This window comes from Dicentrarchus labrax, unplaced genomic scaffold (genome assembly GCF_905237075.1).
Source record: "Dicentrarchus labrax unplaced genomic scaffold, dlabrax2021, whole genome shotgun sequence".
Taxonomy (NCBI): Eukaryota; Metazoa; Chordata; class Actinopteri; family Moronidae; genus Dicentrarchus; species Dicentrarchus labrax.
The window spans coordinates 21,967,905-21,983,600 of NW_026136710.1; the positions used below are offsets into that span (position 1 = coordinate 21,967,905).

The 15,696-nt window shown below is 40.3% G+C and overlaps 1 protein-coding gene across 3 annotated transcripts; it reads left to right on the top strand.

Moving 5' to 3' along the window:
* Window positions 1-890: 890 nt before the first annotated feature.
* Window positions 891-14,059, top strand: LOC127370963 (glutamic acid-rich protein-like). 3 transcript variants are annotated; one of them, XM_051413497.1, is made up of 7 exons: window positions 891-1,109; window positions 4,470-4,557; window positions 5,324-5,465; window positions 6,743-7,166; window positions 8,551-8,793; window positions 8,984-9,231; window positions 9,926-14,059. In XM_051413497.1, the coding sequence occupies exons 3-7, from the start codon at window positions 5,332-5,334 to the stop codon at window positions 12,414-12,416; spliced, it is 3,540 nt and encodes a 1,179-aa protein (XP_051269457.1). In that variant the 5' UTR covers window positions 891-1,109; window positions 4,470-4,557; window positions 5,324-5,331; the 3' UTR covers window positions 12,417-14,059. The 3 variants fall into 3 exon arrangements, with proteins under 3 accessions (XP_051269457.1, XP_051269458.1, XP_051269459.1); XM_051413499.1 differs by lacking the exon at window positions 891-1,109 and adding an exon at window positions 1,707-1,728; XM_051413498.1 differs by lacking the exon at window positions 4,470-4,557.
* Window positions 14,060-15,696: the final 1,637 nt, after the last annotated feature.

The following is a 15,696-nucleotide window of genomic DNA, read 5'->3' on the forward strand; positions in this document are numbered from 1 at the left end:
GTTTGTGGGCAAAAACCATGCAGTTATTTTCTTTTTCTTAAAAAAAAAAAAAAATGGAAATGTGTTATTTCTTTGGTCCCACAACAGTATTGGAATTACATAAATGACTTCAATGACAGTCAGCACCGGAGCATAGAGCTTCGGAGCAGCCACTGCCCCGATGTCCAGTGTTACGCTTTCCTCCGTTAACTATCTTTTCTCATTTTGAGACTCTGTTTGCATAACAGTTTACACCCTGTTATGCTGTCACTCTGTTTACAATGACACAGCTGAATAACAAAACTGCAGAGATTCAACTGACAGAATGCAAATCAACTCTGGGTCCTCTTGACTGACAACATTTGGGGGGCAGCCCTAGTTCCCAGTTTTTTATCTTTTGTAATGATAATTCAACCAGGAGTGTTTCATGTCCATCCAAGCCTTGAATTCCTCCAACTGTCAGTGACCTGAAACTGTCTATAAGAAAAAGAACATTTTTACTGCAGGAACACCCTCGAACTCTATGACAACCCTCACACTGACAGCCTGCCCACCAGGGGGAGAGAGCTTCTAATTGGATCTTTGCAAAAGTAATGTGTGTCAGTGCTGTGTTTCAGCATGCAGAATGACTCTGGTTCGCTCACAGCACTGGTGTCTGATTGGCTCAGGCGTGCTTACAGCTGCACTGTCTGTTAGTGTTGTTGCACCTGTTGAATAAAGATTAATGTCATATAAGTGTTTCACTCAATTCAAGTCACATCTCTGCATTTCCAAGCTGCTGGCTGCTCTCCTCGTGTTTGCCTCACCCTGGCACTAAATTTAGAGCTGCAGCTCTGGATCTGTTAACGTATGGTGTAAAAATAGCAAGGAGGGGGGAAGCCTGCTCGCCCCAGAGCAGATACACAGGACACACTGGGTGTAAGCTGATAAAAGTTAACTACAGAAACAGACTGAAGACAGACAGTGATAAACTGACAGACAGATAGGTACCTTTGTAGCTACTTCAAAGATTAGAGGCAGACAGGCTGAGAGACAGACAGTGGACAGACACTGTAAGTCACCTTAATGTATAATTGGTTACAGCAGGGGATGTAAACAGAGAGAAAGGCAGACTGAGAGAAAGACATCAGGTAAGTCAGGATTGGATTTTTTGGTTTAAATCTAAAATGCTGGAGTTGTTGGGGTATTTTTTCAGTTTTGAAGGTGCTTGATCATATACATTCATAGTGCTAAGCTACTGGCTGAAGGTCATGTGACCAATGAAGGTAACCCAAGAAAAAGTTATATGTATTTCACACATCAAGTCTGTTTACAGGTGTTATATGTGAAAACAGTTAAAACATGCAGTTTACTGTACTGTATTAGACCTTTTTCACAGCAGCCATTTTACCATGTTTTTTAACTGTGTTTATCCTACTATTTCATATGAAAATGGCTGCTGTGAAAAAGGTCTATTCTTCCATGTAACTAATCCCATGTGTGCTATGGGCGTCAATTGATGTGAATAAAATGACATTACATGGCTATGTATGTATGTACTGCAGTTTCCCCACCTACTTTGCCATATAGCATTGTTAGCTTAGCCACTTGTACTGTAAAAAGGTACAAGGTGCAGAAAAGCAGACAGCACAATGGTCTGTGAAATTCAAAGGAGGACCACTCACTGTAATTTCTGAATTTCTAAAGCTTCCACCAACTCTAGTGAGAATGCAGCCGGGGTCTGATGAAGTCACCCACCTACCTACTGATGTAGGCCTCCAGAAACCTACACCTTCAAAGACAGTTTTCTTGACTTCAGACATTGATATCTCTACAGTGGCTGAACAGATTTTCACCATATGACCTGCATTTGAAGCCTTCTTTGGTAACACTTTATAATGAGTACACACTATTAAGCATTAGTTAAGCATGAATAAATACTGAATTCATCATTTATAACACATGAATACACATTAGTATGTAGTTTATAAACACAGTTAAAAATGTTTTATTCTTCTTCATCATTGATAAGCACATTAGTTATGGATTAGTAAATACTGAATTCATCATTTATAAAGCATGTTTCTGCTGTAAATAGTCATTACTATGTGGTTTATAATCGCAGTTATAAATGTTTTACTCTTCATTGTACTGTACATTTCTGCATGCACTTACACATCCACTATTCAGACATGTATTAATGATTAGTGACTGTGTTAGCAGATGGTCTATAAAAACTCACAACAAATTCATTTTCTAATGATGGCCTATAAACAGTTATTAATGCAGGAATTCACAGTTACAAAGCACTTACTACTCCTTAATTAAGTATTTTGCACGAGCTCATCTAAAGTGAGCACTATCTATGGCTTATTAAGGATTTACAAATGAGATATAAAGGCTGACAATGCCTCGAGACTCACAAAATGTTCAGTTATCTTAACAGACGAAGGAGAGACACAACACAAAGGGATATAGAACATATTGTATTGATATTTACTGCAACTTCCCAACATATTTGTTTGAAGACGAACAAGGCTGGTTTATGAAGACATGCTATTGTTGTGATCTTATCTGTTTGGGACGTGTACGTTGAGCTAGCAATGTTACGTCATATTTACGTTAACTCTCAGAAGTTTCTGACAGTGCAGCCAAGGGGAGCATGGAGAAGCACATTGGAGTCGGCTCGTCGGCACTAGTGGTGAGTATGTGTCTTTGTTTGGTAGCACACATTATGGTTGAAAGATAACGTTAGCTTGTCAGCAGCTGCAGGTGTTTGCCCTCGCTCCCCGACTCACGTTACTAACGTTACTAACGTTACCGACCCGCCCGCGGTGGCTAAGCCGACCTAGTCTAGTCTCGTCTAGCCGGGCGAGGTGAGTGCCTAGCAGCGGCAGGTCGGCTTAGCCACTGCGGGCGGGTCGGTAACGTTAGTCGTTAGTGTCAAGTGACAAGCTAACGTTATCTTTCAACCATAATGTGTGCTACCAAACAAAGACACATACTCTCCACTAGTGCCGACGAGCCGACTCCAATGTGCTTCTCCATGCTCCCCTTGGCTGCACTGTCAGAAACTTCTGAGAGTTAACGTAAATATGACGTAACGTAAAGTCCCGCTCTCAGCACGTCATCAACGTGATGACGTGCTGAGAGCGGGACTTTGTGAGTCTCGAGGCATTGTCAGCCTTTATATCTCATTTGTAAATCCTTAATAAGCCATAGATAGTGCTCACTTTAGATAAGCTCGTGCAAAATACTTAATGAAGGAGTAGTAAGTGCTTTGTAACTGTGAATTCCTGCATTAATAACTGTTTATAGGCCATCATTAGAAAATGAATTTGTTGTGAGTTTTTATAGAACATCTGCTAACACAGTCACTAATCATTAATACATGTCTGAATAGTGGATGTGCAAGTGCATGCAGAAATGTACAGTACAATGAAGAGTAAAACATTTATAACTGTGATTATAAACCACATAGTAATGACTATTTACAGCAGAATCATGCTTTATAAATGATGAATTCAGTATTTACTAATCCATAACTAATGTGCTTATCAATGATGAATAAAACATTTTTGACTGTGTTTATAAACTACATACTAATGTGTATTCATGCGTTATAAATGATGAATTCAGTATTTATTCAAGCTTAACTAATGCTTAATAGTGTGTACTCATTATAAAGTGTTACCCATTCTTTTGCTATTTGATCTGTGATGATAGCCCTTACCAATCTCTTACAATGTTAGTGAACATAGGACCCTTGGAATGGAGGGAATAGATTTAACTGTGTTCACTGGTAGTCTCAGGGGGGTCTCTAGTATGCTAATCCTAATCCTGACTAAGAAGTTTTCAACATAAATGTATCATAACTTTCGCCCCAGCCCCTCAGAAAGCCTGAGTCCACCACTGCCTGTGTTAACCTGTATCCGTAGTTGTAAGAAACACTTCACAGGTCATTGTTATTTGATTCTCAGCAGTTTTCATCTGGGACTTCTTTAATATCATCGTGTGCAGCTGGTGAGAGGAGGCCTGAGCTCATTTCCTAATTTTAAATCATCGTTATTTGGATAACTCATTTATCAACACAGACAGTGGTAATACCCAGAGTCCTTCCTCCAGACAGACAGGGATTAAAGCTGTGATAAACCAAACCAAATAAACATTATCATTTTAATTAATGTACACATTTGCCTTTTTTCCAATAAAAAGCATCCAAATAAAGACAAAAATGTTTTGTGTTTAGATGAAAATAATCTAGAAAATGGTTTATAAAATGAAGCATTATTAAATTGAGTTGACAGAAATGAGAAGGTTTAATAATAATGTAGATAATAATGCAGTATTAAATAATGGTCATCATAGTAATTTTTAGATCTCAAACCCACCAATAGAACCAGTATCTTACAGACTCAGTGCAGTGGTGCTTTCTTGTTGTTGTTGCTCTGTGAAGCACGCTGCTGAGCAATTTTTATTTATAGAGTGACGCCTGTCGTCTTGTGTCCCAGTTAGATGAGTCAGTCTTCAACAAGACACTACACTGAGAACTGGACCAAAACTGGACTAAACCTCTATCTGTCTCATATTGTACTGTAGGTATGTATCAATAGATGAATGTAGGTATGTATGAATACTGGAGATTAATGGGAATTCTGCATATATATGATTAATGTTTTATATGTCTAGTGTAGAATATTTTGAAAGCAAGAAGGAGGAAACAGGAGGTGTTCAGAAATGACACTTGTCCAGAGTAGTTAACATTTCTTATTATTTATATATTTATCCCAAAGGGATTTAGTGGTATAGTGGTTCAAGAAGACCTGCTCCCGCTGTAGATGAAAACATCTCATTCTAAAATAACAAAAACACAATGGTTCTTATTTTTAGGTGATTATATACTAATGAAAACATACCTATATATTATATTCAATTTCTAAATGTTACTCACTGGACCTTTAAAGATGTCCTGCTATATCTACAATTTGATGCTTGTACTGTTGTAAATTCAACAGAAACACCTGTAGGATAATATTGTATATTGATAACATAATATAATAATATTGTTGGAAAGCGGTCAGCACAGGCATTACTTAAACAAATCAACAACCTGACCCTTGTTGTTGTGTTGTGGTGTGTTCATGTGCTGTTGGGAATTGTGACTATGCACATTTATGATTCTGCTGATGAAGCCCATGTTGGGGAACAAAACTCTGTTCAGCAACTGACCCCATTAGTATCACATGTCTGGAGATTACTTCCCAGCAACAAGCTACAAACAGTTACTGTAGAAATGCAACTTAACATTATTAGTGACACGCTTTACCTCTTTCTGGTGTTTATTGCTTGTTTGTGTGTCTTTTAGGAAACAGGATGTTGTCAAAAAAGGAGGAGCGGAGATCATTCAGCAACGGGCCGCTGAGAGACCAATGGGAGAAGAGAGCTCAGAGCTTGGCAGAGCAGAACAAACAGGAGGCTGAATGGAAGGAGAATAGTGAGAAAAAAATGTGAGAATATATGATGCTATGAGTTGTTTTTGTATCACAACTGTAAGGTGATAGCTTTGTACAGTGATGAACATTTTAGCATATTACAAAGTGAATCCAAGATCTAAATATGAAACTGTGGCTACAATCATGTTAATACCTGGATGTGAACTGGCTCTAAGGCTTTTGCTATACTTGTCAGCCCATTCAGCAATTGGTTATTATGTAATGTGCAACACAAATTCAACAAATTACTGAATCACTTGCAACAGCTTATAGTTAGGAACTCAGTCATCTCTTCCAGGATTTACTCCTTCACTTTGAACAAGCTCCAACAATTCAAATCTCAGAAAAAACTTTTCTAAAGTTCTGCCTCAGCTCGATTGGCTCTAACTTGATAGCCAAAACTAACCAACTAATTTGTGGAGCCTGTTCCTGAAAGGAAAAGGCAAAAAAAGCATGCCTATTTTTCTGGCAATGTAGCACCACAGACCAGCTGTGAGATTCACTGTAATCTATTACAATTAAATAGAAATGCTCAATAAGGGCCACACTTAAATATACACATTGGATTAAAAAAGTCAAATGCAATGGTGCTACAGAAGCACATTGTATTCTCCAAATATAATACACACAGTACTGTTTTGTGACTTAAGGCCAGCAGACTGTGTATTTGTCTCAGCATCACTTCCTGCCATTATCAATCCAAATTGGTTGTATTCAAGGTCATACAGTAAATCAGTTATGACAAAAGCTTTGGTGAAAACTAACATTAGTGTACCACTTCTGTCTGACTTGAAAGTGGATGCTAAAGTGTAAATCATTGCACTCCATGATTTCAGAGATTAATTATTTCATAAATATATGATGGTGGTGGCTCACCATCTCTATGCGCTCAGTCTTTTGTTGAGTAGATGTTTGTGGCTTTTAGTTTCCATTTTTTCCAAAGTTGAACTTTCATGTAGCAGGCGTTTGTTAATACTCGACTAAATGTTTTATGTTTAATTTATATTTTCAACATATAGACTCCTATGGGATCACCTAAACAGTTTTCATGGCAAAAGCGCTTAAAAAGAGAAAACCTACATTACAGTGTCTACTGGCGATCATGAACTACCTAAACATCTCTGTGTTCAGTTAAACCGTGCCGCTGCACTAATGTTGGCAGCTCTTAAGAGCGCAAAATATTAACCAGCCGCCAGATTCGTCTATACTTGTCAGAGCTATGTTTCTCAGTGTCCACTCGTTCTGACAAATCTTGATCTGACATGTTTTTTGTTTGTTTTTTGAATCTGCAGATCTTACTCAAAGTGGAATTATCACTGGTCACTTGTTTCAAAGGGAGAATTCAAGAAGGTCACCGGTGGCACAAATGAAGAAGAAAAAAACAAGCCCAAAATCAAATTCAAAGTTGTCCCGCCTCCTCCCAAAACCAAACCTGAGCCTCCTCCACCGCCACCTCCCAAGAAAGAAGCTGCTCCCAAACCTCTTAGGCTGAAACGCAAAGTTGAGGTTGATGTCTTCCGGATTTGTTGGAGGGAGTCCTGGATGAGCATGAAGCCTCCAAAGTACCTTTACCTCAAGGCCAAAGAGTCAAGAGCCAGAAGCCGAGGATTCACAACCATAGAGCTGACTAACAACAGGAAGTACAAACCAAAGGAGTACGGATCAGAGACTGAATGGGTGTCTCCTGCTGTGAAATGGCGTAATTCCTGGAAACAGGTACTGAGACTTACCACAAACTAATAGTTCCACATTGAAAGACACTAAAAGCCAGACAATTGGTCAGTTTTCAGATATGGTTCCAGCCATGCTTCGGGCAAAGTGTGTGAGTTGGGAAAGGTTTTTGGCTAGTGCTGGGAGGTTCAGAGTGTTATGTTGCCTTCATTTAGTAGATGGAAGAAGGTGAGAGCTTTAGTCAGTGTGGGACTGTGCATATGACTATTTCCTCGAAGCAGAAAGTACCAGTGCAGAACTGGACTGGACTGAACTGGACAAAATAATTTATTTTGCCAGAACTGCTGCCTTGACGAGATAGAAGGAACAGTCAACATACAGTACACTTCAAAAGAATGTGGTCAAAGGAACATTGCAACCATTGTGACCGTTGTGCATCTCATTCCAAAACCCTGGGCATTAATTGCGCTTACATCAGCCTCCACTCTTCTGGATTCAGAATTTCAGGCAGATTTCTAAACCTGGCTGCTGGAATTTGCTCCCATTCAGCCACAAGAACAAAGTCTAGCTCTCAGTCAGCATTCTAGTTCATCCCAAAGGTGTTGGATGGGGTTGAGGTCAGGTCTCTATGCAGGCCAGTCAAGTTCTTCCACTCCAAACTTGGAAAACAATTTTTTATGGAGCTGGCTTTGTGCACAGGGGCATTGTTATGTTGAAACAGAATAATATCAAACACAGCTGGAAGCACAGTATTGTATTAAACATTATTTAATGCTGAATGAGGATTGTACTTCATTGAAACTATGCATTCAGACAGATAGTGTTCTGGCATCCAAACCTGTCAAACCAACCTTTACCTGAAACTCAGATCAGATCAGCTGTGTGGCTGGGGCAACCTGCACAGGTCACTCCAATGAATGTGCACGGAGCTTGCAATGTTTTCATTTCAGTTGTAGGTTGACAAATAGACACAGACACAGACAGAAACCAGAATGCTTAATTGACTGATACTCTCCTTTGCTCCGACCCCTGGCGTCATTATGGAAAAATAGGCTTCCAATAACCATCTCACTGATGGTCTTGTTTGTTTATGTATGTCACATTGAGGCATCATTACTAAATTGAGACTGTTTCATAGCCAGTAAAAAACTAAAAAAATTGTAGTACATTTAAATATCAGTTTTCCAGCTACAACAAATTACAGATTCATTACTATATACATGCATAAAGCATAGCAGGCGGTGTGTTCATCCAGTCAGGACTAGGAAGGGTTTGTGTAGCTGTCAATCACATAAATAACATCTATCTCAAGATGATTAATCCATGACTTCCCCAGATCACAAGAGAACAGAGACCCTTGTGGGGTAGGTACAAAGTGACTAATTAACCCTTTGTAAACTATCTTCCCTCTTCATTGTTTTGTTTCCAGGTGAAGAGTCCAGCACAGTTGGAGTGCTCTGAAGAGAAAGAATTCCAGTGGAAGATTTTGTTTGAAAGGAAACAGTTTCGTAAAGCTGAGATAGAAAATTATTCTCTTCCTGTCTGGGCTGGTACTTGGAAGTGGATAAACTTTCCCTTCAGACAGCAGAAACAGAAGTGGGATCGCACCTGGCCGGATTACGAACTAAACCTCAGCGACAAGCTTGACAAAGTACAAGAACTAGAGGAGCAGGTGGGGATCAACATCATTACAATTACTGTTTCATTGATGTTTTTTTCTCTTTTGACTTTGTTGGCCACATAGAAACTGATAATGACAGATACATGTCAAGTCAGAGACCCGATGCTAATGACCATTGAACAACCAGGACACCCATTTTTATTATCGTTTTTAAGAAATATATGTTGTGATCATTAAACAGGACGAGCCCTTGGACTGGGAGGACTCGTGGAAACTGTCCGGGGCAGAACTTGAGCAAATAGACTCCACAGATGATGATGAAATAACTACAAGCTTCTTCAGCACTGAAACCACAGTGATGATGAGGATAAACAACGTGTTCCTGCCTGGGTGGAGTGACTCATGGCTGCTCTCTGCAGCTCCTCTGGAGGAAGCAGAAGAACTTTACAAGAACTGGAGCTCCTGCTGGGGATATAGGCAGCAAATCAGGTGGGTTGGCATTGAGTGAACCATACCTAGATTGTTAAGCACTTTTCTAGCGTGCACCTAGGTTAACCTGATGGCACTGGTCAATTTGCAGTCTGGAATGGACAAATACCAATATGCCAGACAACCAGATATTTAAATGAAAATAAAGAAATAAATAGTAGTGGAATTTGTGAAAAACTTTTGATTTGAAAAATGTCTTACAATAATGCATGACAGTTGACACCAGGTATTGCTGCTAATTTGTGATTACTGATACTAATTACTCCCAAGTAATCCATAATTAGTTGGCGGGCATGATTCAATTCAATTCAATTCAATTCAATTTTATTTGTATAGTGCGAGTTCATAACAGAAGTTATCTCAGGACACTTTTCAAATAGAGCAGGTTATTGATGATGATTAGAAATATTCATCAATCATCAATAACAATGTCCTGCCTTACTTTCATAAGTTTATTGATAATTGATTATTGAAGTTAATTAATGTCCTTTTACTGGACAGTAGTGAAATTGATTTAATAGTAGAAATAGTAGAAAATAGATTCTACATGTTTTTGTTTGTTTTACATCTCACTGTCTTAGATAATACCATTGTTGGCTCAGTTGTCTTAGCTCTGATGGAGGCTATGAGATGTGGTTGAATGACTCAAACTGATCTTACCAAAATAAAACCGAACCTACGACTGTATCCACAGGTGGTGTGAGGCTTCACTGGAGTCCCATCATCGACACGGCGCCATGCTGACGAGGAGACGCAACACCTTGAACCGCCTTCTCACAGCCCAGCTAGAAGATGAGATCCCAGATAGCACAGAGTGGACGGAGGCCTGGAGGACTCCTAAACAATGGATCCAACCAGAGGAGGTTGAACTGGACAAGACGCAGGAGGAGGGTGAAGTGGAGGAGATGATGGATGACACAGAGGAGGAAGAAGAGGAAGACGAGGAGGAAGACGAAGAGGAGGAAGAGGAGATGGATGACAAAGAGGAGGAGGTGGAACAAGAGGACGAGGATGAGGGAGTGGACAATGAAGAGGATGAAGGTGTAGAAGAGGAAGAAATTAACAAGATGGATGAGGAGGTTGAAGAAGATGAGGAGGAGGAAGATGAAGGAGTTGATGAGGAGGAAGAAGAGGACGAAGAGGTTGACAGCAAGGAGAAGGACAAAGAAGTAAACAAGGATGAAGCGGTAATAAAGAAGAAGGAGGAGGACAGAGATTTGGATAAGGAGAAGGAAAGCGAGGAAGAAGAAGAAGAAGAAGAAGAAGAAGAAGAAGAGGACGAGGAGGATGACGAGGAGGAGGACGTAAAGGAGAAGAATGAAAACAGTGAAGTGCATAAAGAGGAGGGCAAAGAACATGAGGAGGAGAGAGGCAAACATATACACAAGGAAGAGGAGGAGGACAAAAACATAAACCAAAATGGTGAGGAAGATGAGGAGGAGGAGGAGGAGGAGGAGGAGGAGGAGGAGGAGGACAAAGAAGTAGATGAGGAGGACACAGAAGCAAAACAAAAAGACAAGAACGATGAAGTAGATAACGAGGAGGAAGAAAAAGACAAGAATAAGGACAAAAATGTAGAGGAGGAGGAGGAGGAAGATAAACAAAGTGAGGAGGAAGAGGAGGAGGAGGAGAATAAAGAAGTACATGAGGAAACGGACAAAATAGCAAACAAAAAGTACCAGGAAGTTGTTGTAGACAAGGAACAGGAAGACAAAAAAGTTGAGGAGGAGGAGGAAGAGGACGAGGATGAGGAGTATGTGGAAGTACAGGAGGAGGAGGAGGAGGAGGAGGAGGAAGAGGACGAGAATGAGGAATATTTGGAAGTACAGGAGGAGGAGGAAGAGGATGAGGATGAGGAGTATGAGGACACACAGGAGGAGGAGGAGGAGGACAAAATAGCAAACAAGAAGGACTGGCAAGATAAAGTGGACAAGGAGAAGGAGGACAAAGAAAAAGACGAGAACAACGACAAAAATGTAGAGGAAGACGAGGAGGAAGAGGATGAAGACGAAGAGAAAGAGTTTGACATAGAATGGGCAGAGAAAAAAGAGGAGGAAGAAAAAGCAGGCAAGAAAGGGGACAAAGTAGACAAGGAGGTGAAAAGTAAAGAAGTAGATGAAGAGGAGGATAGTGTAGAAGAAGAAGAGGATGATGAAGATGAAGCAGATGAAGACCACAAAAGAGAAGAAGACACTGAGGAAGATAAAGAAGCAGATGCGGAGGATAAAAAGGAAAAAGAAGTGGATAATGAGGAGGAGGAGGACGAAGACGACGACGACGATGACGAAGGAGTAGATGAGGAGGACAAGGATGACAAAGCAAAGGAGGACCAAAAAGATGAAACGAACAAAGTGGACAATGAGGAGGACGAAGATGTAGATGAGGACCAGGATGAAGTTGTAGACAAGGAGGAAGATGATGACAAAGCAAAGGAGGAGGACAAAAAGGATGAAAAGGACAGAGGGGACAATGAGGAGGAAGAGGATGAAGAAATAGACGAGGAGGAGGAGGACGAAGAAGCAGACGAGGAGGACGAGGATGACAAAGCAAAGGAGGACAAAAAAGATGAAAAGGACAAAGAAGTGGTCAATGAGGAGGATGAAGAAGCAGACGAGGAGGACGAGGATGAAGACGAGGAGGACGAAGATGAAGATGTAGAGGAGGAGGAGGATACTGACAAAGAAGACGCTCAAGTAGAGGAGATGGCAGCAAAAACGGAGGATGACCACGAAAAAGTAAACGAGAAAGACGAGGACAACACAGTAGTAAAGAAAAAGAAACGAATCAAACCTGACGTCCCACTCCATCTACAGTTCCACAAAATCAACGCCTCCTTCTCCTCCTGGAAGCAGTCGTGGATGGTGGCGGTGGCTCACAGAGGAGGAGATGAATGTGAGGAAGATGAGGAGGAGGGGGAGGAAGAGGAGGAGTGGCGAGCATGGAAACAGTCGTGGAGGATATGTCGATGGAAGAAGGCGGATGAGGACGAGGTGGCGTGTTTCTCCACCAAGAACCGGAGTCAGAGGTACATGGGACTGATGCATGAAGAACAAGGTATGCCGAAGAGTGAATGGACTCTGAGCTGGAAGATGACCAAGACTGCAGCAAAGGGTGTAGGCACTGAAGAAGAAGAAGAAGAAGAGGAAGAGGAGGAGGAGGAAGAAGAAGAAGAAGAGGAAAGTTGAAGTTTTCTAAAAGCTAAAGGTTATGAGTTGTGAAGTACATTGACATTTTAGAAATAACGGCGCCTAGAGAAGTTAGAGGGTCTGGGTCGACTTGGTACTCACTGTGTCCGTAGAACCATTAACTGGCATCGACTGGTCTTACACTTTGAGCAGATGGGTCCTGATTTCTGTCCAAATTTAGCTTATTTATGATTGGATGACGTGCTTGTATGTCTACCTGTGTTTAGATCAACGACAGGTTACTTGAAAATCATTACATATTACCTAAGGTAAAAAAGTAATTTACTTTAATCATTTTACTTTACTCATTACTCAAGAGAACCACATTGTAGTTTAACAAGCAGTCACCTACAATTTTACTGACCATCCAGCAGCTAGCTTAACCCCAGTGACTGCAAATGGCTATGGTGCGTGCATAATGTGTGATACACCCTCCTGGTTTGGTGGTCGCCATGCTAGCAGCTAGGTCCTGGACTGATATCCTCCATCTAATTCCTGGTAAGACAGTGACAAAGCTCAAATGTCAAAGCACCAGAGCGTTACTGAGATTAGTAATGGTAATTTCAAATTGTAATGCCTTACATTATGTCTGGTCACAGTTAAGAAACTTCCTGTTGCAACTTTGTCTCACCATACTTAGCAAAGTTGTACAGTTTCCCTTTTTGTTCTTTTGTAAAATGTAAAGAAGGAACTATTTCTTAAAGCACTGAGTGGTTTTTCATATAGAAAGCAAGGTATCATACCACCACTAACAATACCTAGCCCTAAAAATCGTCTTAGTCATCTCCTCTCACTGAAGATCATAACGCCATTCACTACCAAACAAGGACACCTCACTTTTGCGGGCAGTTTCTTTGTGTTCTTACAACTTAAACCTTTTTAACACTTAACACTCCTATTGCCCTGTTGAAAACACAACCTCGAGTTCCATTTGAGGCAGTAACACTTATAAGTTGAATGAAACTGTTTAAAGTGTAAAATATTATTATAATATATATATATATATGATTAATAATAACTATCACACAAGGAGGTGTACTCATAGAAAAGGTAATATTGTCTCTTTGTGGGCTAGTCTGTTCTGTCTCTTTTACCATTGTAGCTGATTCCCCTGACCTCAAAAAATGCTAACGTTAACTAACTATCCTCTATTGCTATAAAAATTCAACATGATTCAATGTCCATTTGAATGAAGGGATTCACTGGGTTGGCTGACTGGGAAGAAATGATTAAATAACACTGTTCAAGTGAAGCTGATATCAGAAAATTTCCCAAAAAACCACAAAGGACGCATTGTGAGACTGATGTGTGACGGCTTAATGAATCCAAACAACAGACCACCGAAAAGCTGCACAATTTAGCAAACAAATTTCTACCCATCAACCAAACAGTGAGCATGTTGTCACACATTCTTGAACTCATGAGTTAGTGACAGTCTGGGAATATAACGCACTTTAAGAGAGAGGAGGAATTTGTTCAAATGTATAGAAATATGAAGAAATGTCACGTTCAGTGGTGTAGATGTGTAAGATGATGCAGAGCTCAGTCTTAACAGTGTACAGTACAGTGCTGTGTATCTTTACTGCATTGTTGTAAAGATAATGTATAAATTCAAACTGCATTTATTAAAGTTATGAACCATATTTATAAAACAAACATGTCTGTGTTGTGTTATGTGAAGCACTTTTATTGTCTTTTATACCAGCTAGTCAAATGTTTTACAGTGGTTATGGTCATTTTAAAGAAAAAGTTCAGCATTTTGGATAATGTACTAGACAGTACAGAACTGGAGACTTCTGTGCTCGCTTACTAACTAGTGTTTCTACACTCTGTTACAGCTGATACAATATGTCCATATATGTTTTTTAAATGAGTTATTCAATAATTTTTTCACGTACCCCCTGGCAACTGCAGAAGCACCCCCTGGTGTACAAGTACTGGTGTAGTGGTTGGCAATCACTGGAGATGCTACCAGGGTATCTGATTTCTCCAAACTAAAGCCATCAGTTAAAGGTCCAGTGTGTAACATTTAGCAGGCTCTATTGACAGAAATGGAATATAAAAGTAATAGGTATGTTTCAATGAGTGTATAATCACCTGAAAATTAAAAATGTTTTTGATACTTTTGAATGAGCCGTTTTTATCTACAGAGCAGCGTATCTTCTGTGGAGTCTGCCATGTTGAACCGCCAAGTAGCCGAGAACAGACAAACCAAACACTGGCTGAAGATAGGGCCTTTTGTGTTTTTTTTGCGAGTTTCACAACCACCTTAGTTTCTCCTACACACTTCACAGCCCATTCTCACAGACGTCAGTGGTGTTAAATTGGTTGCAATCTGCAGCTTCACTGCTAGATGCCACTAAATACTCCACACTGGACCTTTAAGATGATATATGCTGACTTATTTTAGGGAACTGACCCTTTTTATGTTTTCCAAAGTCACAGTTTTATGTTGAATGTGTTTTATAAATCAGCCACCAGAGGGAGTCACAGAGCCATGTGGTCCAGCTCAGCCTGCAGCTCTGTGGAGCTCCACAGGTTTTCTCTCCAGTGACAACTGTGTGTGACCGTGAAGTTTTACAGCATGGATAAATTCATTGTTGGTTTTAGACTCTGAAACTGAACATGTGAAACCGAAGTTAATTACTTTCTAGTCTTATCAAGCTTTTTACAAGATGTTTGCTGACCGCCAATTCTGGAATATATTATCCAATATATCCATTATATTGGGGCCCTTCAGATAAACCTACTGACCTGAGAGTCAGTGCTGAGTGTGCTTTAGTGGACCCCCACTGCCAGCATCAGTCAGGGGAAAGACTTTCACTGTCATGATATAATGATAAAGTTGTGCTTTCCTTCATGTATCTGTGTCTTCCTCTTCCCCTCTGTGTCTTGCAGCAGTCTGAGAGCTTTCACATGCAGACTTCCTGTTGTGTTCAGATCAGGTTTCCCCTCCTGCTGCTAACTATCCCTGCTGTGTATTAGCATGAGATGAGACTGCATTGTGATGCTGCACAGATTACTAAATACCCATTTCCACCTTGTGGAATTGTCCCTTTGTGGTCAAAGCAGAGGCAGATTAACCAGAGCTGGGTGGAGGGGGAGGGGGTCAGTCCTGGTGTTATGCCAGAAGCCAGAGTTGAAGGATAAACCTGAAAAAGGAACTGTAGATTTTTTGAATACTGAACTCACTGAATAACCTGTTGCTCACTCAGCTCCAGATCAATTAACATGTGAACGTATTGCACATTTACTGGCTTTTTAATGACTAATGGTTTTT

What these genes read in the sequence shown, in the direction of transcription:
- LOC127370963 (XM_051413497.1), top strand. Translation starts at nt 5,332, where the DNA reads ATGTTGTCAAAAAAGGAGGAGCGGAGATCATTCAGCAACGGGCCGCTG. An exon ending in GAGAATAGTGAGAAAAAAAT is followed by an intron (nt 5,466 to 6,742) that starts GTGAGAATATAT and finishes TTGAATCTGCAG; the next exon opens with ATCTTACTCAAAGTGGAATT. An exon ending in TACAAGAACTAGAGGAGCAG is followed by an intron (nt 8,794 to 8,983) that starts GTGGGGATCAAC and finishes ATCATTAAACAG; the next exon opens with GACGAGCCCTTGGACTGGGA.